This window comes from Chelonia mydas, chromosome 10 (genome assembly GCF_015237465.2).
Source record: "Chelonia mydas isolate rCheMyd1 chromosome 10, rCheMyd1.pri.v2, whole genome shotgun sequence".
NCBI classification, from domain to species: domain Eukaryota; kingdom Metazoa; phylum Chordata; order Testudines; family Cheloniidae; genus Chelonia; species Chelonia mydas.
In genome coordinates this window covers 43,986,142-44,008,544 of record NC_051250.2, presented here as the reverse complement: position 1 = coordinate 44,008,544, position 22,403 = coordinate 43,986,142, and the positions used below count along the sequence as shown (strand labels likewise).

Genomic DNA, 22,403 nt, shown 5'->3' with positions numbered 1-22,403 from the left:
GTCAGCCAGAATGACAGGGTGGGCAGGCTAATCAGGGAGTCAGGAGGCTATGGAGGGCCTGTCCTTCATGTGAGCTGGAATTGCCTGGGTCAGACAGAGTGGGGCCGAGCTAAGGAGAAAGCAGGGGCCCGAGCTAAGCTGGGGAGCAGAGCTGTGCCAGATCCAGAGAGAGCAGACCCTGTCCTGGGAGCACAGCTGCAGCCCCAAATCCAGAGGCACAGCCCAGAGAGAGCAGACTTGCCATGGGAGCAGAGCTGCAGCAACCAGAGCCAGAGGGTCCAGAAAAGCAGCCCAGGAAGCAGGTCAGTGCTGGGAGCAGAGTCACAGAAGCAGCCTGCAGAGCAGGCCTGTCCTGGGAGCAGAACTGCAGCAACCAGAGGCAGAGGGGCCAAAGAAGCAGCCCAGGGAGCTGGAGACAGAGCAGCAGCAGTGCAGAGACAGAGTGGTGCAGCTGGGGCTGGAGCAGTCCGGATCCGGGTGTCGTGAGCAGCTGGGGAGAGCGAGGGCGGAACCTGGGCAGCAGGCCCAGCACAGGGAGACACCTCAGCCAGGAGGCTCTGCAGGCCAGACTCGGGGGGGGGGGGGGGGGGATTGGTAACCCCGACAGGGCGGGGGCGACGCTGGGAAGAAGGGCCCTGCCACCTAGAGCCTGAGAGCTTGTGGCCACCACCAGAGCAAGTGTCCAACCCACAGCATCCCTGCAGCACAGCCAGGGCCTGAGAAGGAGGCCTGGGACTTACAAGGAACAGACTGTGAACTGCCCTGATATTCCAGAGATGCTGCTTGTGATGTTCCCTGCCACAGAGCGGGTTGATGTGTTTCCTTTAACCTTTCCCATTTTTCCTTATTCTTTTTAAAATTAATTGTCGATTAAATAACTTGCATTTGCTTTAACTTGTATGTCATGGTCAGTGGGTCAGAGAAGTGCCCATTGCAGAGAGAGTACCCCCGAGTGGGGACATCCTAGCCCCTGTCCTAGGTGACCACAGCAGGGTTGGGGGTCGAGCCTCCCAGGAATCCTGGGCCCACCCTTGTTGGGGTTACGAGGACTCTGCCAGACAGGAGAGTGGAAGGGGAGTCCTCAAGGGCAGGGAGACCACTGGGTAAAGGAAGTGGGAGCGAGGACTCAGATCCTTTCGCTAGCCCACTTCACCGGGGTAGTGCAGAAGTCAGGAAAGTTCCCCACAATAGCGGGACTATTCCCTCGCTTACATTTGTAAGTTATACTTTCACAACAAAGAGATTGCACTACAGTACTTGTATGAGGTGAACTGAAAAATACTATTTCTTTTATCATTTTTACAGTGCAAGTACTTGTAATCAAAAATAATATACAGTTTGATTTCAATTACAACACCGAATACAATATATATGAAAATGTAGAAAAACATCCCAAATATTTAATACATTTCAATTGGTATTCTATTGTTTAACAATGTGATTTAAAACTGCGATTAATTGCGATTAATTTTTTTGAGTTAATCGTGTGAATTATCTGCAATTAATTGACAGCCCTACTAAATACCTAATTCAATGGAGCCATCAGAATGTGGTCATCCCTTAGACCAGCGGTGCTGAAACTTTTTGGGCTCAGGACCCATTTGGAAATGTTTATGGTCTCTTGTGACCCAGTAAATAGTCTGGGGGTGGACGTTCCGGGGTGGTTTTGCTTGGGTCCTGCCCGGCCCTCTCCCCACAGTGGTAGCTGCTGTGCTGTGGGACGGGCTGGGCTTGGTTCTCTGCTCCAGGTGTTGCAACCTCCAGGGCTGCAGCACTGCTCAGGTTTGGCCCTGCCACCCTGACTGGACCAAATTTGTGTGAGGAGCTCGTGACAGGACTCATGGGGTTGCAGGGCCACTCACTCATATTTGGACTACCCCGGCTCCCTTCATCATGATGGCTGGGCCAAACCTGAGTGGCGCTGGGACCCAGAGGTTGCAGTGCCTGGAGCAGGGAGTCGAGCCCGGCCAGCCCTATGGGATAGGAGCCCCAGGAGCTGCCACACCACCCTGTGAAACATTTTGGTGACTGCCCCATCTTCCTGGGAGCCTGGCCTGCCTCGTCCCTTCCCCACCTTTGTTATGACCTTCACTAGTAGCAGGATGGATTAGAGCATGGTTCTCAAGCTGCTAGGGTTCAGGCCCCAGGCCTAAACCTCAAGGGCCTCTTATGACCCACTAAATAGCTTCAATGCAAAAACCATCTGGCTTACTGAATACCCATGAGATACACTATCCCTATTAACACAGTAAGTACTAAACAAGCATACTGTGTATCCCAGCAGTGGCTCCTGACCTGCAGGACTGGCTGAGCTTGGCTTCCAGCCCCTCTTGTTGCAACCTCTGTGGTAGCAGCACTGCTCAGCTTGGGGATAGCCCCCCCTGCCAGGCCAAATTTGCATGAGAGGGGTTGTGACCTAGCACATGAGGTTGCAGTGCCACTCACACATTTGGCCCAGCCAGCACCCCACATCATCATGATACTGGGGGGTTGGGCCAAACCTGGGCAGCACTGTAACCCCGTGTACAAGATGAGCCCTCTCACAGTCCCGTGGGACTGGAGCTGCAGGAGCTGTGGTTGGGCAAGTATGGGGACAGACTCTACAATCCCGCCCCCAGGGGCAGGACCCAACCCTGACCACCCCCCTCCACACCTCCCACACAACTTTGTCATTCCCGCAATGTAATTTGCGGTCATGACCCAGAGGTTGAGAAGCCCTGGATTAGACACTAGCGGAAAGGCTCATGTCTTATTTGTTTCTGTAGGGGGACATAAATGATCCATACCCTGCACTGGTACAGCAGCTATCCCAATGCTTAGCCCCTAAAGCCTTTCCTTGAAGGCAGCTCACAGCGAGCCTAGAGGAAGGGGTGAAATTTATGCTCTGCAACTATCCCTGCAAATGACTAGGTTCAAGGAAAGCACCGCTGGGGTGGTTGCATGCCAGGTTCCCCTTTGCTGCTAGGACAGGAAACAGGCAGTTTGAGAGTTTGGATCTGTTGCATCTTTATCCTCGACCTGGACACCCTCGCCCCAGCCCTCAGCAAGGCAGGACCATACTGTGCTTGGCTTCTAGGGGAAGGTAGGATCTTGGCTGGGCAGGGGCAAAGGGAGAGTGAAATTCAGCCTTGAGAGATGTTAAAGCACATCTTCCGAATAATCCCCGTGGGGCTCATTCTCTTGTCTCAGGCCTGTGGGGTGTTGCTGTGCCCACAGGTGGCTGCCCTTCAGAGAAAGGTGACATGCTGGGCAGGGTAGGTAGAACATTCCTTTAGCAGCTCACTGGCTGTAAGCTACCATATTCTGTGGACTAGCTGCTTGTTTGCAGACATCATTAAATGCCTTGTCCCAGGCTCAGTGGTTCCTTCACCCCTTAAATATACAGAGCATGGGGCCCATATTTCTCTGCAGGGTTGAGAGATAAAACATGGCAATTCTAGACATATGGGCAGGGGGCTTGCAGTGCTCCACAGCACACTCTCCCTCCAGACAACCGGGGGGTAACCTTGCTAGGTCAGAGGTTTTCAACCTTTTTTTTCTCATTTGCAGAACCCTTAAAAAAAGGGTCAAATGGAGGTGCAGCCCCCACCCTCACCAGGTTGAAAACCACTGCTCCAGAGGGACATTTATGGCTTTACATGTCGCTTTTACCATTTTGAATCTGTCACGGCTCACAGCAGTGACACTAGGCATAGCCTACACCAAGTTTCTCCTTTGTCTTAGCCCTGGTCTACACTAGGACTTTAGGTCGAATTTAGCAGCGTTAAATCAATGTAAATCTGCACCCATCCACACGATGAAGCCCTTTTTTTCGACTTAAAGGGCTCTTAAAATCGATTTCCTTACTCCACCCCTGACAAGTGGATTAGCGCTTAAATCGGCCTTGCCTGGTCGAATTTGGGGTACTGTGGACACAATTCGACGGTATGGGCCTCCGGGAGCTATCCCAGAGTGCTCCATTTTGACCACTCTGGACAGCACTCTCCACTCAGATGCACTGGCCAGGTAGACAGTAAAAGAACCGCGAACTTTTGAATCTCATTTCCTGTTTGGCCAGCGTGGCAAGCTGCAGGTGAACATGCAGAGCTCATCAGCAGAGGTGACCATGATGGAGTCCCAGAATCGCAAAAGAGCTCCAGCATGGACTGAACGGGAGGTACAGGATCTGATCGCTGTGTGGGGAGAGGAATCCGTGCTATCAGAACTCCGTTCCAGTTTTTGAAATGCCAAAACCTTTGTCAAAATCTCCCAGGGCATGAAGGACAGAGGCCATAACACGGACCCGAAGCAGTGCCACGTGAAACTTAAGGAGCTGAGGCAAGCCTACCAGAAAACCAGAGAGGCGAACGGCCGCTCCGGGTCAGAGTCCCAAACATGCCGCTTCTATGATGAGCTGCATGCCATTTTAGGGGGTTCAGCCACCACTATCCCAGCCGTGTTGTTTGACTCCTTCAATGGAGATGGAGGCAAATGGAAGCAGGTTTTGGGGACGAAGAAGATGATAGCTCACAGCAAGCAAGCGGAGAAACTGGTTTTCCTCACAGCCAGGAACTGTTTCTCACCCTGGACCTGGAGCCAGTACCCCCCAAACCCACCCAAGGCTGCCTTCTGGACCCAGCAGGCGGAGAAGGGACCTCCGGTGAGTGTACCTTTTAAAATACTATACATGGTTTAAAAGCAAGCATGTGAAAGGATTAATTTGCCCTGGCATTCGCGGCTCTCCTGGATGTACTCCCAAAGCCTTTGCAAAAGGTTTCTGGGGAGGGCAGCCTTATTGCGTCCTCCATGGTAGGATACTTTACCACTCCAGGCCAGTAGCACGTACTCGGGAATCATTGTACAACAAAGCATTGCAGTGTTTGTTTGCTGGCGTTCAAACAACATCCGTTCTTTATCTCTCTGTGTTATCCTCAGGAGAGTGAGATATCATTCATGGTCACCTGGTTGAAATAGGGTGCTTTTCTTCAGGGGACACTCAGAGGTGCCCATTCCTGCTGGGCTGTTTGCCTGTGGCTGAACAGAAATGTTCCCCGCTGTTAGCCACGGGGCGGGGGAAGGGTTGAGGGGGTAGCCACGCAGTGGGGGGAGGCAAAATGCGACCTTGTAAGGAAAGCACATGTGCTATGTATGTAATGTTAACAGCAAGGTTTACCCTGAAAGAGTGTAGCCATCGTTTATAAAATGTGTCTTTTTAAATACCGCTGTCCCTTTTTTTTTCTCCACCAGCTGCATGTGTTTCAATGATCACAGGATCTTCTCCTTCCCAGAGGCTAGTGAAGATTAGAAAGAAAAAAAAAAAAACACACTCGAGATGAAATGTTCTCTGAGCTCATGCTGTCCTCCCACACTGATAGAGCACAGACGAATGCGTGGAGGCAAATAATGTCAGAGTGCAGGAAAGCACAAAATGACCGGGAGGAGAGGTGGCGGGCTGAAGAGAGTAAGTGGCGGGCTGAAGACAGGGCTGAAGCTCAAATGTGGCGGCAGCGTGATGAGAGGAGGCAGGATTCAATGCTGAGGCTGCTGGAGGATCAAACCAGTATGCTCCAGTGTATGGTTGAGCTGCAGCAAAGGCAGCTGGAGCACAGACTGCTGCTACAGCCCCTGTATAACCAACCAGCCTCCTCCCCAAGTTCCATAGCCTCCACACCCAGACGCCCAAGAACGCGGTGGAGGAGCCTCCGGCCAACCAGCCACTCCACCACAGAGGATTGCCCAAAAAATAGAAGGCTGGCATTCAATAAATTTTAAAGTTGTAAACTTTTAAAGTGCTGTGTGGCATTTTCCTTCTCTCCTCCACCATCCCTCCTGGGCTACCTTGGTAGTCATCCCCCTATTTGAGTGATGAATGAATAAAGAATGCATGAATGTGAAGCAACAATGACTTTATTGCCTCTGCAAGCGGTGATCGAAGGGAGGAGGAGAGGGTGGTTAGCTTACAGGGAAGTAGAGTGAACCAAGGGGCTGGGGGGGTTCATCAAGGAGAAACAAACGGAACTTTCACACCGTAGCCTGTCCAGTCATGAAACTGGTTTTCAAAGCTTCTCTGATGCGTACCGTGCCCTCCTGTGCTCTTCTAACCGCCCTGGTGTCTGGCTGCGCGTAACCAGCAGCCAGGCAATTTGGCTCAACCTCCCACCCCGCCATAAACATCTCCCTCTTACTCTCACAGATATTGTGGAGCGCACAGCAAGCAGTAATAACAGTGGGAATATTGGTTTCGCTGAGGTCTAAGCGAGTCAGTGAACTGCGCCAGCGCGCCTTTAAACGTCCAAATGCACATTCTACCACCATACTGCACTTGCTCAGCCTGTAATTGAACAGCTCCTGACTACTGTCCAGGCTGCCTGTGTACGGCTTCATGAGCCATGGCATTAAGGGGTAGGCTGGGTCCCCAAGGATAACTATTTCAACATCCCCAACAGTTATTTTCTGGTCTGGGAATAAAGTCCCTTCCTGCAGCTTTTGAAACAGACCAGAGTTCCTGAAGATGCGAGCGTCATGTACCTTTCCCGGCCATCCCACGTTGATGTTGGTGAAATGTCCCTTGTGATCCACCAGAGCTTGCAGCACTATTGAAAAGTACCCCTTGTGGTTTATGTACTCACCGGCTTGGTGCTCCGGTGCCAAGATAGGGATATGGGTTCCGTCTATGGCCCCACCACAGTTAGGGAATCCCATTGCAGCAAAGCCATCCACTATGACCTGCACATTTCCCAGGGTCACTACCCTTGATATCAGCAGATCTTTGATTGCGTGGGCTACTTGCATCACAGCAGCTCCCACAGTAGATTTGCCCACTCCAAATTGATTCCCAACTGACCGGTAGCTGTCTGGCGTTGCAGGCTCCCACAGGGCTATCGCCACTCGCTTCTCAACTGTGAGGGCTGCTCTCATCTTGATCTTCATGCGCTTCAGGGCAGGGGAAAGTAAGTCACAAAGTTCCATGAAAGTGCCCTTACGCATGCGAAAGTTTCGCAGCCACTGGGAATCGTCCCAGACCTGCAACACTATGCGGTCCCACCAGTCTGTGCTTGTTTCCCGAGCCCAGAATCGGCGTTCCACCGCATGAACCTGCCCCATTAGCACCATGATGCATGCATTGGCAGGGCCCATGCTTTCAGAGAAATCTGTGTCCATGTCCTGATCACTCACGTGACTGCGCTGACGTCGCCTCCTTGCCCGGTATCGCTCTGCCAGGTTCTGGTGCTGCATATACTGCTGGATAATGCGTGTGGTGTTTAATGTGCTCCTAATTGCCAAAGTGAGCTGAGCGGGCTCCATGCTTGCCATGGTATGGCGTCTGCACAGGTAACTCAAGAAAAAAGGCGTGAAACGATTGTCTGCTGCTGCTTTCATGGAGGGAGGGAGGGAACTGGGGCCTGATGATATGTACCCAGAACCACCCGCGACAATGTTTTAGCCCCATCAGGCATTGGGATCTCAACCCAGAATTCCAATGGGCAGCGGAGATTGCGGGAACTGTGGTATAGCTACCAACAGTGCAACACTCTGGAAGTCGATGCTTGCTTCGGTACTGTGGAAGCACTCCGCCGAGTTAATGCACTTAATGCACTTAGAGCATTTTCTGTGGGGACACACACACTTGAATATATAAAAACGATTTCTAAAAAATTGACTTCTATAAATTTGACCTAATTTTGTAGTGTATCATAGAATCATAGAATATCAGGGTTGGAAGGGACCCCAGAAGGTCATCTAGTCCAACCCCCTGCTCGAAGCAGGACCAAGTCCCAGTTAAATCATCCCAGCCAGGGCTTTGTCAAGCCTGACCTTAAAAACCACTAAGGAAGGAGATTCTACCACCTCCCTAGGTAACGCATTCCAGTGTTTCACCACCCTCTTAGTGAAAAAGTTTTTCCTAATATCCAGTCTAAACCTCCCCCATTGCAACTTGAGACCATTACTCCTCGTTCTGTCATCTGCTACCATTGAGAACAGTCTAGAGCCATCCTCTTTGGAACCCCCTTTCAGGTAGTTGAAAGCAGCTATCAAATCCCCCCTCATTCTTCTCTTCCGCAGACTAAACAATCCCAGTTCCCTCAGCCTCTGCTCATAAGTCATGTGCTCTAGACCCCTAATCATTTTTGTTGCCCTTCGCTGGACTCTCTCCAATTTATCCACATCCTTCTTGTAGTGTGGGGCCCAAAACTGGACACAGTACTCCAGATGAGGCCTCACCAGTGTCGAATAGAGGGGAACGATCACGTCCCTCGATCTGCTCGCTATGCCCCTACTTATACATCCCAAAATGCCATTGGCCTTCTTGGCAACAAGGGCACACTGCTGACTCATATCCAGCTTCTCGTCCACTGTTACCCCTAGGTCCTTTTCCGCAGAACTGCTGCCTAGCCATTCGGTCCCTAGTCTGTAGCGGTGCATTGGATTCTTCCATCCTAAGTGCAGGACCCTGCACTTATCCTTATTGAACCTCATCAGATTTCTTTTGGCCCAATCCTCCAATTTGTCTAGGTCCTTCTGTATCCTATCCCTCCCCTCCAGCGTATCTACCACTCCTCCCAGTTTAGTATCATCCGCAAATTTGCTGAGAGTACAATCCACACCATCCTCCAGATCATTTATGAAGATATTGAACAAAACCGGCCCCAGGACCGACCCCTGGGGCACTCCACTTGACACCGGCTGCCAACTAGACATGGAGCCATTGATCACTACCCGTTGAGCCCGACAATCTAGCCAGCTTTCTACCCACCTTATAGTGCATTCATCCAGCCCATACTTCCTTAACTTGCTGACAAGAATACTGTGGGAGACCGTGTCAAAAGCTTTGCTAAAGTCAAGAAACAATACATCCACTGCTTTCCCTTCATCCACAGAACCAGTAATCTCATCATAAAAGGCGATTAGATTAGTCAGGCATGACCTTCCCTTGGTGAATCCATGCTGACTGTTCCTGATCACTTTCCTCTCATGTAAGTGCTTCAGGATTGATTCTTTGAGGACCTGCTCCATGATTTTTCCAGGGACTGAGGTGAGGCTGACTGGCCTGTAGTTCCCAGGATCCTCCTTCTTCCCTTTTTTAAAGATTGGCACTACATTAGCCTTTTTCCAGTCATCCGGGACTTCCCCCGTTCGCCATGAGTTTTCAAAGATAATGGCCAAGGGCTCTGCAATCACAGCCGCCAATTCCTTCAGCACTCTCAGATGCAACTCGTCCGGCCCCATGGACTTGTGCACGTCCAGCTTTTCTAAATAGTCCCTAACCACCTCTATCTCCACAGAGGGCTGGCTATCTCTTCCCCATTTTGTGATGCCCAGCGCAGCAGTCTGGGAGCTGACCTTGTTAGTGAAAACAGAGGCAAAAAAAGCATTGAGTACATTAGCTTTTTCCACATCCTCCGTCACTAGGTTGCCTCCCTCATTCAGTAAGGGGCTCACACTTTCCTTGGCTTTCTTCTTGTTGCCAACATACTTGAAGAAACCCTTCTTGTTACTCTTGACATCTCTTGCTAGCTGCAGCTCCAGGTGCGATTTGGCCCTCCTGATATCTTTCCTACATGCCCGAGCAATATTTTTATACTCTTCCCTGGTCATATGTCCAACCTTCCACTTCTTGTAAGCTTCTTTTTTATGTTTAAGATCCGCTAGGATTTCACCATTAAGCCAAGCTGGTCGCCTGCCATATTTACTACTCTTTCGACTCATCGGGATGGTTTGTCCCTGTAACCTCAACAGGGATTCCTTGAAATACAGCCAGCTCTCCTGGACTCCCTTCCCCTTCATGTTAGTCCCCCAGGGGATCCTGGCCATCTGTTCCCTGAGGGAGTCGAAGTCTGCTTTCCTGAAGTCCAGGGTCCGTATCCTGCTGCTTACCTTTCTTCCCTGCGTCAGGATCCTGAACTCAACCAACTCATGGTCACTGCCTCCCAGATTCCCATCCACTTTTGCTTCCCCCACTAATTCTACCCGGTTTGTGAGCAGCAGGTCAAGAAAAGCGCCCCCCCTAGTTGGCTCCCCTAGCACTTGCACCAGGAAATTGTCCCCTACGCTTTCCAAAAACTTCCTGGATTGTCTATGCACTGCTGTATTGCTCTCCCAGCAGATATCAGGAAAATTAAAGTCACCCATGTAGACATAGCCTTAGCCATAACTAGTTAGACCTGGAGCACAGCTGATGTTCACTAGGCCCTGTGTGAAGATGGCCCCCCCAAGGAGTGCAGAAGTGTATATATAGTACTGCAGCTAAGATTTCTGTAGGGTCAGACACTACTTGGAATGAGGTTATAGGCCCTACCTCTTCTTAGGGACACTACCCCTGCCCCTCCAAAGGGACATGGCTCATTCCCTGCTGAGGAAAAGGAAACAGCTGTTTGCATTCCACTCATGCTTTGTTCAGGGGAGGAGGGGTATCAAGTGTGAGTTGATTAGCCCTGTTAAGACAACGCAGCCCTCTGCAGTCTCATACACAACGCCCTGAACTACCACCAGTTGAGCAAACTCTAGGCAAGCTGGCCCTCAAGGTGCAATGCTGAGTGTAAATGCCTGGCTAGTGCTTTGCCTTCTTACTGCTCAGGATACCAAAACAGCTAAAATTGAACCTGTTAAGCTAAGGGCAGGGGCTAGCCTATGGCTAAAAACTTTTAGCCCATAGGGTCAAGACCTCCAACATGATGGCAGCCCTATTTAAGAGAGAGGAGCTGTGATCAAACCATTTCTCCTGCACTGACTGTTGCTAAGTAACAGATTCCAAAAGCACATGACAGCAGCATCTAGCAGAATTAACCTGCGTTAAAGGAGTTCACCAGAACATGTAATTCCCTACTGAGACTAGAACACTGAAAGCTGGTGGAGGAACACGTGTAAACAACCTTGCAGCCAAGGCCTTCTGATGCATTGTTCAGATCCTTCTGGTGATAGTTTGCATTTCATAGAATATCAGGGTTGGAAGGGACCTCAGGAGATCATCTAGTCCAATCCTCTGCTCAAAGCAGGGACAAGCCCCAATTAAATCATCCCAGCCAGGGCTTTGTCAAGCCTGACCTTAAAAACTTCTAAGGAAGGAGATTCCACCACCCTCCTAGTGAAAAAGTTTCTCCTAATATCCAACCTAAACCTCCCCCACTGCAACTTGAGACCATTACTCCTTGTTCTGTCATCTGCTACCACTGAGAACAGTCTAGATCACCATCTTCTTTAGAACCCCCTTTCACGTAGTTGAAAGCAGCTGTCAAATCTCCCCTCATTCTTCTCTTCCACAGACTAAACAATCCCAGTTCCCTCAGCCTCTGCTTATAAATCATGTGCTCCAGCCCTCTACTCATTTTTGTTGCCCTCTGCTGGACTTTTTCCAATTTTTACACATCCATCTTGTAGCGTGGGGCCCCAAAACTAGACCCAGTATTCCAGATGAGGCCTCACCAATGTTGCATAGAGGGGAACGATTACATCCCTCTATCTTCTGGCAATGCCCCTACTTATACAGCCCAAAATGCTGTTGTCTTCTTGACAAGAAGGGCACACTGACTCATATCCAGCTTCTCATCCACTGTAACCCCTAGGTCTTTTCTGCAGAACTGCTGCCTAGCCATTTGGTCCCTAGTCTGTAGCAGTGCATGGGGTTCTTCCATCCTAAGTGCAGGACTCTGCACTTGTCCTTGTTGAACCTCATCAGATTTCTTTTGGCCCAATCCTCTAATTTGTCAAGGTCTCTCTGTATCCTATCCCTACCCTCCAGCATATCTACCAGTCCTCCCAGTTTAGTGTCATCTGCAAGCTTGCTGAGGGTGCAATCCATGCCCTCCTCCAGATCATTAATGAAGATTTGAACAAAAGCAGCCCCAGGACCAACCCTTGGGGCACTCCACTTGATACCGGCTGTCAACTAGACATGGAGCCATTGATCACTACCTGTTGAGCCTGACGATCTAGCCAGGTTCTTTTTTCTGCTAACAGTCTACTCTGATGAATCTTAATATGTAAGACAAGGGTGATAATCAGTGGCAGAAGGCAGAAATGGAATACTAGAAGCCCAGGGGGTCCTGCAGCTCCCTGTGATCCTAAGTCAAAAGTCTTATCTGAGGAAGCTTGTTTCCCCACAACACAGCTCACAAGCAAGAGGCACAGCAGTCTCAGCCTGGGGTTTTGTCAAGTGTCCTGTGATATTTGGTGTTTTACAGTGTCAGCTTCTGGAGTCACACAACCAGCCGAGTTCCACATTTAAGTGAGAGCAGAGACTCCTGGGGTCAGGCTTTGGTTCTGTACTTGGGAGCTGTACAGGCTCCAGCAAGAAAGCAAGTTGAAACATGTTTGGTTTTTAGTCCTGGGGTCCAATTCAGTTTTGAATGCTCAGGGCTGGCAAGACAGAAGGATAATAGGCTCTACAGGTGCAAGATACAGAACAAAGGCCCATTGCACAATGGAGGGCATAGTGCACACTAAACTTGGGTGGGGTGGAGAAAGCTGGTGATTAAGGGTTTCCTCTAGAAGTCCTGTCTCACAGACCACTCTCCCCCCCTCCCCCACACGAGTCTGGAGGGTTAGAAGATGGGGGTACTGCCTGACAGAGACAGAAGGTCCATTACCCCACTGAGCAGTTAAGTCTAACACCCGTTGCTAGCCCAGGGAGGGAGGGTTTGAAATGATATTCTAACCAAATTTCCACTCCAGAACTTCCAGTGTTTGTTTTAATTGAGAACCTGGTTTCCAGCTTCCCACAATATACTTGAAATAAAAACCATCCTGTGATAAACTTTAGCTTAGTTTGACAAGACGCTCCACCTCCAGCCATGTGGCACCTATGCTGAAGAGACAAGAATTAGCTGGTTTGCCCTGATTTTTAAATAATTTTATTACATAATCTTCATGGCACTGCAGGAGTAACAGAAAGCCATTATTCCCAGGTCCTAGAGCCCAGCCTGAAAAATATACATTTTGTTTATATACACATCATATCATTAACCCCCTCCCCACACGCACCACGTACTGTAGGTCTTGGCTGAAAGCAGGAAATTAGTCTCTCCATTAAGAAAATATATATATATGAAGCTAAATCAAAAATACAGTTAGAAGAGTTATTGTCTGGGCTGCTGCTCATTTGGGGGTTAAATCTCTAACAGCTCTGCAGGATGCATTCAGTTAGGGTCTGTCCGTAAAAGGCAAAGAGGTACAGTGTATAAAAAGGCAAAGTAAGTTCAGGTGTGTTCTGGTTTGCTTGGTCTGGTTATGAGATGGCCTTCGCTTCAGGTAGGAACGCCTCCCAGTACTTCACCAGCTGCAGAGATCACAAGGAGACAAAAAGACAAACAGTCAGCAAGCAAGCTGCCAGTCATCTGCCAAGACAAGTTCCCAGTTGTAGTCTAGTGCTTTAAGGAAAAGGCCTGTTCCTTCTACAACATGGGAACAACTATACTGTCTATAGAAGAATTTGCAGATAGTGGTGTAATGGAAGTACACTGACCCTTGCTCATTTTGACTGATCGAGGCAGACCTCTGGCTATATTGATGGCCTGGCTTGTTATTAAGTAGCCATGCTTAACTACTCTATTTCCTGCCGCTTGTACCATCACTATGATACAAGTTTCCAGGTTTAGCTTAGCCTCTGATGGGACATGGTTATCCAAAACAGACACCACTCCTCTCTGCTCAGGAGCATCACCACTTCTCCATACACTCTGGGGCTGGGTAAGTCTCTGGATTGCCAGGGTAGCCAACACTGCATTGTGCATGCACTATATAGGAGTCTTTAGTGGATGTTTTCAGAGCTAGGCTTCACTTTGCCAGTGTAACCCAATTCACATCCTCCTACATTTGACTGGACTTGTTCCTGACTTCAGCAACAAACCAGCTGAGGGATTTATGAGCTGCTGGTCAGGGATTCTCACCTGCTGCTGTGAGTTTAAGAGTGTCTCAAGGTATTTAGTCACATGATTTCTGAAGTCCTTTGATTTCTCTCTCTGCAAGAGAGAGAATATTAATTAATTCAGCCTTTCATATCTGCAGTGTGGTTCATCTCCAGCTGGAACAGGCAAGACTCAGGAAGAGCTGAAAAGAGGATTTTGCTTCAAGTTTTCATTTAGGATTCTTAATTTGAGCACCTAGTGGTTATATCAGGCACATTCAATACAACAGATAATAAAGCTGCCACAGGACCAAAATGCAGCTTAAGATCTTGGGTACAGATTAATCAGATTAGAAGCAGCTGGGAAGAGGATGGCACTCCTGTCAGTGGCCTGAAGGGGCTACCTGAAGTTGCCAGCAATAAGCTGCTGGGATACTTGCTATTAGTGTGTATGTGTATGTGTGAGTGGACGCCAGAGCAGTGCAGAGACCAGAGCTCTGTGCATGTTACACACTGGAGGGGCCGGGTGAGGGACAGAGAGAGGAGTGAAATAGAAGTTGATTTTTGCCCAATCAGGCTGGATTGTCCAGTTTTATAGTCCTCACTGAATCCAGAGGACACTATCTGGGAGGAGCACGGAAGGGCTTGGGAGAACTCCCTTCTACTCACCCCACCATTAGACATCTCAGTAGCAGTGGCTAGGGAAGACTGTAATGCCCCTCTGAAGGCATAAGGGAATGCAAGATGGGAGCGAGTTGCCAGGTTTGGTTATGTGCATGCTGCAGGAAGGACTGGGATCCACTGTACCTCAAACCGTATCACTTCCTTGCGGACCACAGCAGAAATCCGCTCGAAATCCCTTTCATACTGCGTCACACGAGACTCCCACTGCAAAGAGTTGACAGATCATGTTATTTCCTTCAACTCCCAGGGCAGGGCAGATCCCATCTGGATTATAGTCACTTCCTCTTCCAATACATCCACTGCTGAGCTGCTTAGTGCCACCTACAACTCCCAGCCGATAAACGTCTCCCCTCAGTGGGGAACAATCTGGCTCTTGGGCTATTACAGCAGAGCTCCCCAGGATGCACAGCCCCTTTGTCCATCAGGTCCTCTCATTACGACTATACAGCCAGCTGCAGCCCCTGCCCCATGTCCCTCAACTCTTGTTGGATACTGCCATGCCATCAAGCTGGAGGAAGACAGAGCTAGGTTGCTTGCTCTGCATCGGACATGGTGCACTGGAAAGGTCCCTCTGTGGGCGGAAAGAAGATCTCCCCCTACAGAGCCTTTCACTGACAGGCCTCTGTTTAAACCAGGCTTGGGTCTTACACAAAGAGGGGCAAAATTCTTGTCACTAGCCAGAAACCCATCCCTTCCACTGATGGGATGTCCTATCTCCTAGGCCAGGGGTGACCAAAAATTTACTGACCCTCTGAGCCGTATATGACAAATCTTCAGAAGTTCGAGAGCTGGGGTGCACCCTGAGACACCACCTCCGCCACCCCGCTGGGTGGAAGCCACTATTCCACTGCAAGGCAGAGGTCCCAAGCTCCCACTCCCACATCTGGTAGGTGGAAAACAGGGAAGGGGGTTCCACAAGCCACACTTTAACAGTAAAAGCCACGTGTTGCTTGCGAGCCACAGTTTGGTCACCCCTGTCCTAGGCTCAGGACATGCAACTCACCACTGGGGTGGAAGCAGAGCCAGTGTCTGGTCTAGAGAAGTGGCCTGGACCTTTTATTTATAGTTCCTGTGCAGTGCTACTGGGTAACTGGGCTTGTTGGGATGGTGTGCAGAAGGGAAGGGTCATTGCACTGGTTTGGCAGCCAAACCAAGGCAATTGCAGAGCACAATGAGACATTAAACCAAGGCCTGCTTGGCCGGTGCCCTGGTTTGAGGCAGCTTGCCTCCCACCCCCCGCAAAAGTTCCTCACCTCAGAGATCTCCTCTTTGGCCTGCTGTAGCTTGTCAGGTTTGTTGGCCCACAGCAGCCTGGCCTCAGTCTCCCGCTTCTTCTGCAACATGGTCTGCGCATCCTGCCAACGCTGCCAGGTCTTCATGCGCTGGTCAAAGGCACCCTACCAGTGCCGGAGCAGACAAAAACATTAGACCAGCAGTTTGCCCTCACAGCTGCATTCAGTGCATCTGTGTAAGGGGATGGTCACAACATTACAAGAGGTTTGTTATGCAGTCAAGGGGGGGGCTGTATTAGGCAGTGAAACTAAGCTATTGTGCCAGTCCCCTCCACTGGCCTGCTCCAGCCTCTGCTAGGAGAGCTTCATTGCTCTGTGTCTGATAGGACACTGCCCCCTGGCTCTGGGATGGGCCAGTGCACAGTTTACATTACCTGTAACTGACTGACTTCCAGGAGTCTCATAACAACCTTCCTTCCTGCTCCAGTGACGGTCACCCACCAAGCTACTTTTGAGCTAGTAATCCCAAGAGGATAGTTTGATCTGGGTAATTTACTGTCTCTGCTCTGGAGCTCTCAGGGTGTGTTTCAAGGCAGTAGAGCACCTTTGTCTCTTGACAAGATCTGGAAGACCTTCCCTTTGAAGAGAGAGTCTCTGAACTGAAGACTCTGGCTACATGTTGCAGAATTTCAACAGGTGCAACCTGCTCCTTCAGAGCTCTGGAACTGGAGTTTCAGACTGGAGGAGCCAGCATACTGCATGGTAAGGCCAGAGACTCCTTGTGCTTCAGGAAACCCAAATCTTGCCCCCTTTGGGATTGGAAAATCCAGAGGTCACATCAACTGGTCTGTTAAGGTAGGGAGAGACCAGTGCACATGAATGGCCCAGGACAGGTCATGGATCTGCAGGATGATGCTGCAATGAAGAAAGCTTTTCAGAGTCCCCGTTTCTCCCCTATATCCCCTGTTAGGAAATTAGAATCACTTTACAAACTGAGCAAGGCAATTGAGCAGGCCTGAGTCTGCTGCATAGCACAAGTCTTGTATAGTGGGAGAAGAGGCTGGGAGAACAAGGTCACTAGATGCTACCTGTTCAACAGATGTCCCCTGTGCTGTTATGAATGCTACCCAGAGAAAGCGAAGTGCTCAAAAGTAGAGATTTGCTCAGACCTTGTAGTGGCCCTTGCTCCCAGAATGCTTAGCACAGCTCCAGAGACTAGGGGCACATGCTCCTTCCAGAATGTGGCTCTTCCATTAGATGTCACAAGTGACATTTCCAATCGTGAGAGGCAGATGCTAATCCCATGTAGCAAGGGCACATGTAAGTGACTGGGACAGGCTATTCCTCCCTGCAGGCCCCTTGCCCCAGTATCTTTAAGGCTTCACAGATAAGCTGTCCCAGGACTCAGCCAGCACTTTCAAACCCAAGTGCTTGGAGTTAAATGCTTAATTTTCAAAGGTGCCAAGTACCTGCAGCTCATATTGTTTCCAGTAGGATTTATGGAAATCAGCATTTCAAACTCTGGCCATTCAGGTACTGATCTGTAACCTGGGTTAGAAACCTGGGTGTTGACCATATGCTTTAGCGGTATGTTTGGTATCAGGTGATCTGCAAGAGCTGCCTGTGAACAGATAACCCTCACCAACGTCGGTCAGGAGCGGGGGGTGAGCATCCATTTCAGAACACAGGAGACAAACTACTTGGGCTTTGGTAAAAGCCCAAGAGCATTTCAGACACTGAAGGATAAAGACAACCTAGGGGGGAAACAAAGGTGTAGAAATCCTGACCTTCCTGCTGGAGATTTCCCCCAGCAAAAAGTCAATACATCTTCCCTACAACACAGTTAGAACCCAGACAACATCTTAAACTTATACAGGAAGTGTCTGAATTCTCAGCTCAGTTTGTGTGCTCAATTCCCTCCTAAGTATGCACTATTGCCCCATTTGACAGATGGGACTGCGGCCCAGACACATTAAGTGTCTTGCGTAAGGTGTCACAGTATGAGACAGAACCCGGATTAGGACCCAGGTCTTCCAAGCTCCGGGCGAACACCCTAACCACCAAGCCAGCCTTCCTCTCTGGACTCCCAACGCAGTGTACGGCACTGTCAAGGAGAGAGACGGGAAGGAGCAATTTACAACAGTTTGCAAAGATTGGACAAAATGGCATAAGTGGAAGTGAGAAATCTAGAACAGCAGCAAGAAAAGGAAATCTTTAAAATGAGCTGAGCCCCAGATACCACCTGGGCTCCACGTTCTGTGCCAATGGCTAATGAAGCCAATCCCTTTCCTGGGCTCCCAGCTACTCTAGGACTTTGTTCTTTGTACCAGTTTGTAATGCATCCTGAGGCTGACTGCATGGGTCAGAGGGGAGAATTCTAGAAGAGCTAAGCTTGGCCCATGAAGAACATTTACCAGGTCAGTGCATTGGGCTCATGCAGCACAAGCTTACAGCAGGCCTGTCCCACCTTGCCCAGCCAAGGGCCATAGTGAATTTTATGGGAGCTACACATGGTTTATATTAACTCAGGTAGAACAGTTTCCTCAGCTGTACTACAAAGCAACAGCACAGACTATAGGTCCCTGTATGAAATGCAGCCAGACCAAGGCTCAGATAGTGATCTACAGGGCCCAGAATGTAGTGTTGCATCTTGATCCTACATGCTGTTGGCACATAATTCTGGAACCTGTAGTCTGGGCCTGCACCTCCACATTAAGAATGAAGGTGGCCACTTCCTGGCTTGTCCCAACTCCAAGGGCCATGTTCTGGCCAGCCCTGCTCTACTCCTGTGGCAAGATGCCAAAGGTTTGCCTGCAATGGACAGGACGTGAGGATTGCTTACCCTTACAACTGAGAGAAGGCGAACGTAGTCACTCAGGAGCTCAGCCAGGAGGAAGAAGTCATTGCTGGCCTGTTCCTGGTGCAGCTGTTCTATCTTCTCTTCCACCTCAGCCAGTTGGGAGAGTGCCCGAGACAGGGCTGTGTTGTCTTCTGAACTCCCTAGCATGGCCAAACTCTTTGCAAACTGTGCTGTGTTCAGTACTAACTCTAGTGGATGGAATGAGAGGAGTGTAAATACAGCTGACTGCAGAGCACTCAAAGTGAAGCAGTGGCCAATAAAGTGACAACCCAACTAGAAAGATTAGCCCAGAGTAGGGGGAGAGAAGGCTAAAGGTTGCTTATCATCTCTGATTTAGTTACCAACACAATTGCCTTCTGACCACCCATGTGGTCAACTGAAAAGAGCCAGCGATCCCACAGCAGGAATCAACTGCCTCTTGGGGCTTTGACGGGGAAGGGCTAGGTGCCTGTAGCTAGTAGCAAGAGTGGAAAAGTTGGCAGAGAAATAAAGTAGGAGGCCAGACACACTAGAGCTGCAGATCCCAGGCAGCCACTATGTGTTTTTGTATATTTCTATGTGAAGAAAGAGTGAAATTGCTGCTCCGCACTGCATATAGTTGCCCTTCAGAGAGCTCACAATGAAAAGCAGCAGAATGAACAGCTTCTTAGGAGTCAGGAGAAGCTGGAATTGGAGTTTATTCAATTACAGCAGCAGCCTCTGAATCCAGATCAGGACATTATTTAACCTTACTGATTCTGCCCCTTCTCTGCTGCACATCATGCCTCCTGACCAGGAGATTTTACAGGCCAGATGTATTCTCCCACCCCTTCCAGCTCTGTTTTCCTACCCACTGCAGACAGGGTATTAGCAAAGGTAACTCTAGGAGGGAAGCACCATAATGCAGAGCAGGTGCTAGTGGTGAGCAGATCTCAACCCCCACACAAAGTCAAAGCTTAGCAGTGTCTATAGTTCAAGCTACGAGTTCTACTGAGACAGAGACCATTACCTTTCCTGTGGTTGACTAGCGTTTCTACTGCAGCATGTAGCTTCCGTAGGCGCTGCTCCTCACACTCCACCTCCTGAAGTTTCTCCTCAAACCACTGAAATGGACAAATCCACAACTGAGGTGAGTTCACACATTCTCATGGCATGAACGAGGACTGAATGAACGGTTGCAAGGTTACATTTGGGTCTTAGCCAACCCGTTTTCCCTCTTTGAGGCTGCCCAAGGAGAAATGCCACTGACTACTTACGATGTCTGATTCATTCATCTTGATGGTCATTTTGCTGACAGCATCAGTGGCTTTGTTGAACATCTTTAGTATACCTGCTCCACTCAGTGTCTGGGTGCCTACTGCTCGGGGCAGCTGTAGAGAGATCAAAAAGCCTTTGGTTGTTTGCTATAGTGGCTGAATTCCTGGTTGCTTTGATCATAGTGTATCAGAGTACCACATGGACACTAGATTGACTGGCTCCATGATAATCATTGCAATGACTGATCGGGAACTGAGTCAGTGCACTTCAGGAGACTAGTTCTGGATAAGGCTAGTTAAATGACACATTGCCTGTAATTTAGAGGTACGAATTTGCATTTGCTAGTATGTTTTCTGGTTATATAGCTTTCTGTAGTTCAAGCTGCTTCCCAAGTCACTCAGAATTTAAATGCTCTGGAGTGGATCTCCAAGAACCAGGAGGCATACGTGGGGCCTCAGGGCAATGTTTGAAGATTTACTGTCTGCACAGTGCCAGAAGCAAGAGCTTTGCTATCTTAGAACAGTCTAAATCCCCTGGCATGTTGCAGAGTGCCATTAGGAAACCCTGCTATGACTGGCATGCTCATTTGAAACTCAGACTTTTAGTATTTTAATGGAGATCAAATTTCAGCTAACTGCATGCTGATTGACCAGGTTACCTCTGTCAATCCCACCCTCAGAAGCGAGCTCATGACTCAGTCATCAGAGTCTGGCATATGTTGTATGCAGTATTGGTCGCAGGATATTTGAGACACAAGGTGGATGAGGGAATATCTTTTACTGGACCAACTTCTGTTGGCAAGAGAGCAGCTTTTCAGCTACACAAAGCTCTCCTTCAGGTCTGGAAAACCAGCTCAAAGTCTGGCATAGATCGTCTTACTAAGGGGACTATACATGCAGTCGTGTACAGCTGAGAAGGTGGTTCTACAATGAATAATTCTACTTCCATGAGTGAAATCATTGTTTAATTTTAAAAAGTTTATTCCCATTGGCCCTACAGCACCAAAACGGTTAATATGGAGCCAGATTTTATTGCTCATGCATCATTTACTATATCAGTTGGTTACACTTGTGCACCCTCCTTTATAAAGTGAGAGTGTCAATCACTTGATCTGACAAGAAGCGAACACAGCTTGAATCAAATACCAGGGCAAGTTTGCTGGGATGGCACAGAAGTTTAGCTGTGAATTGAGCACATGATACAGGAATAAGTGTGGAGCCCCAGAGTAACACTGAGTCACTTTAACTAGAAAAGAACTTTAAGACTTATGATCCAAGAGACAGTGCAGTAAAGCAGAGTGAGTCACAGTCCCCCATCCACCTGATTTCTTTTGGGCATTTCATAGTTTGAGACTAGTGAGTCTGTTGATTTGACTTTGGCCAACACTGGGCAGCCAGCTGCAGCTCAAGCACCTGGACAGCTTGGATCTCATGCCTGCATGTTTTCAAAGACCAAGGACTACCCTACCATCTTATGAAAGCATCCCCTTTTCCCAGTAACTCGAAACTAGCCACCTTAAGGTCTCTGGAGCGCATTCAGAGATCAGCCTCTGAATGACTTGCTCAAGGTCAGTCAGTGGCAGCAAGACACAGGTGTCTGGTCTCTTAAGTCCTAGATGTGTGATTTCACCACATGATTAGGCATTTATCCCCACTTTGTTTTTGTAGAAGTTGAAAGAATTTGATTCTTGTAATTACTATGTGTTGAGAAGACCTCTTATAATCTGTGCAAAATAAGTGAAAAGGCAAAAGTGTAGATAGCTTTGACACTCAAGTGAAAGATGTAGAATGTTACACCCTAACAGTGAAAGTTACTAACTAATTCCTGAAGTGTGTAGTTTCATTTGAATCCTCTTAAGACATGTAGGTAGACAACCTCAATACACTTCCAGAACACTTGCAGCTGTATTTATGCATTCTCTATGGCCTTGGCTACACTTTCACATTATACCGCAATAAAGCTGCCCAGAGGGCTCTAACTCACTCCCCGTCCACACTGGCAAGGCACATAACTCCGTGGTTAGAGTGCTGCTGGTACTCCACCTCCCTGAGAGGGATAAGGTTTGCTGCGTATTGGGTGAGACTTACAGTGTCAGTGTGAACCAGGAGTTAGGTTACAGTGCTCTGATTGCCCTCCAGAAACATCCCATAATCCCATTAACTGAAGCTGCCTCTTGTCTTTGTTGTAAACTCCGGCAGGAATGCAGAAGTAGCCCTTTCAAAGCTCCGTTTCAAAGTGCCAGCTGCTTATCAGCTCAGAGAAAAAAAAACAAACAGCTAATATTTGCTTTGAGTGAGAGAGGTGGGGGAGGCAGGGGGGTTCTGTACTTACAAGACAGCATGCTGACACTCAACACCCCAAAACCCCACTCACTCTCACACCACATACACACAACACACTCCACCCCATCCCCCTCCATTTGAAAAGCATGTTGCAGCCACATGAATGCTGGGATAGCTGCCCATAATGCACCGCTCCCAATGCTACTGCAAGTGCTGAAAATGTGGCCACGCCAGTGCACTTTCAGCTGTCAGTGGGGACAGACCGCAGCGCTTTCCCTACTGTGCTGTAC

At 49.1% G+C, this 22,403-nt stretch overlaps 1 protein-coding gene across 2 annotated transcripts in view; it reads right to left on the bottom strand.

Moving 5' to 3' along the window:
• Positions 1–12,811: 12,811 nt before the first annotated feature.
• Positions 12,812–22,403, bottom strand: part of SNX1 (sorting nexin 1) — a 40,372-nt gene continuing 30,780 nt past the window's right edge. For both annotated transcript variants that reach the window (XM_007056443.4, XM_037910346.2), the window contains exons 9-15: positions 19,831–19,944; positions 19,584–19,677; positions 18,578–18,783; positions 15,757–15,900; positions 14,627–14,707; positions 13,863–13,934; positions 12,812–13,252 (exon numbers count right to left, since the gene is read on the bottom strand). In XM_007056443.4, the coding sequence (XP_007056505.2) occupies positions 13,202–13,252; positions 13,863–13,934; positions 14,627–14,707; positions 15,757–15,900; positions 18,578–18,783; positions 19,584–19,677; positions 19,831–19,944 (762 nt within the window). In that variant the 3' untranslated portion in view covers positions 12,812–13,201. The remainder of the gene's footprint in view (positions 13,253–13,862; positions 13,935–14,626; positions 14,708–15,756; positions 15,901–18,577; positions 18,784–19,583; positions 19,678–19,830; positions 19,945–22,403) is intronic.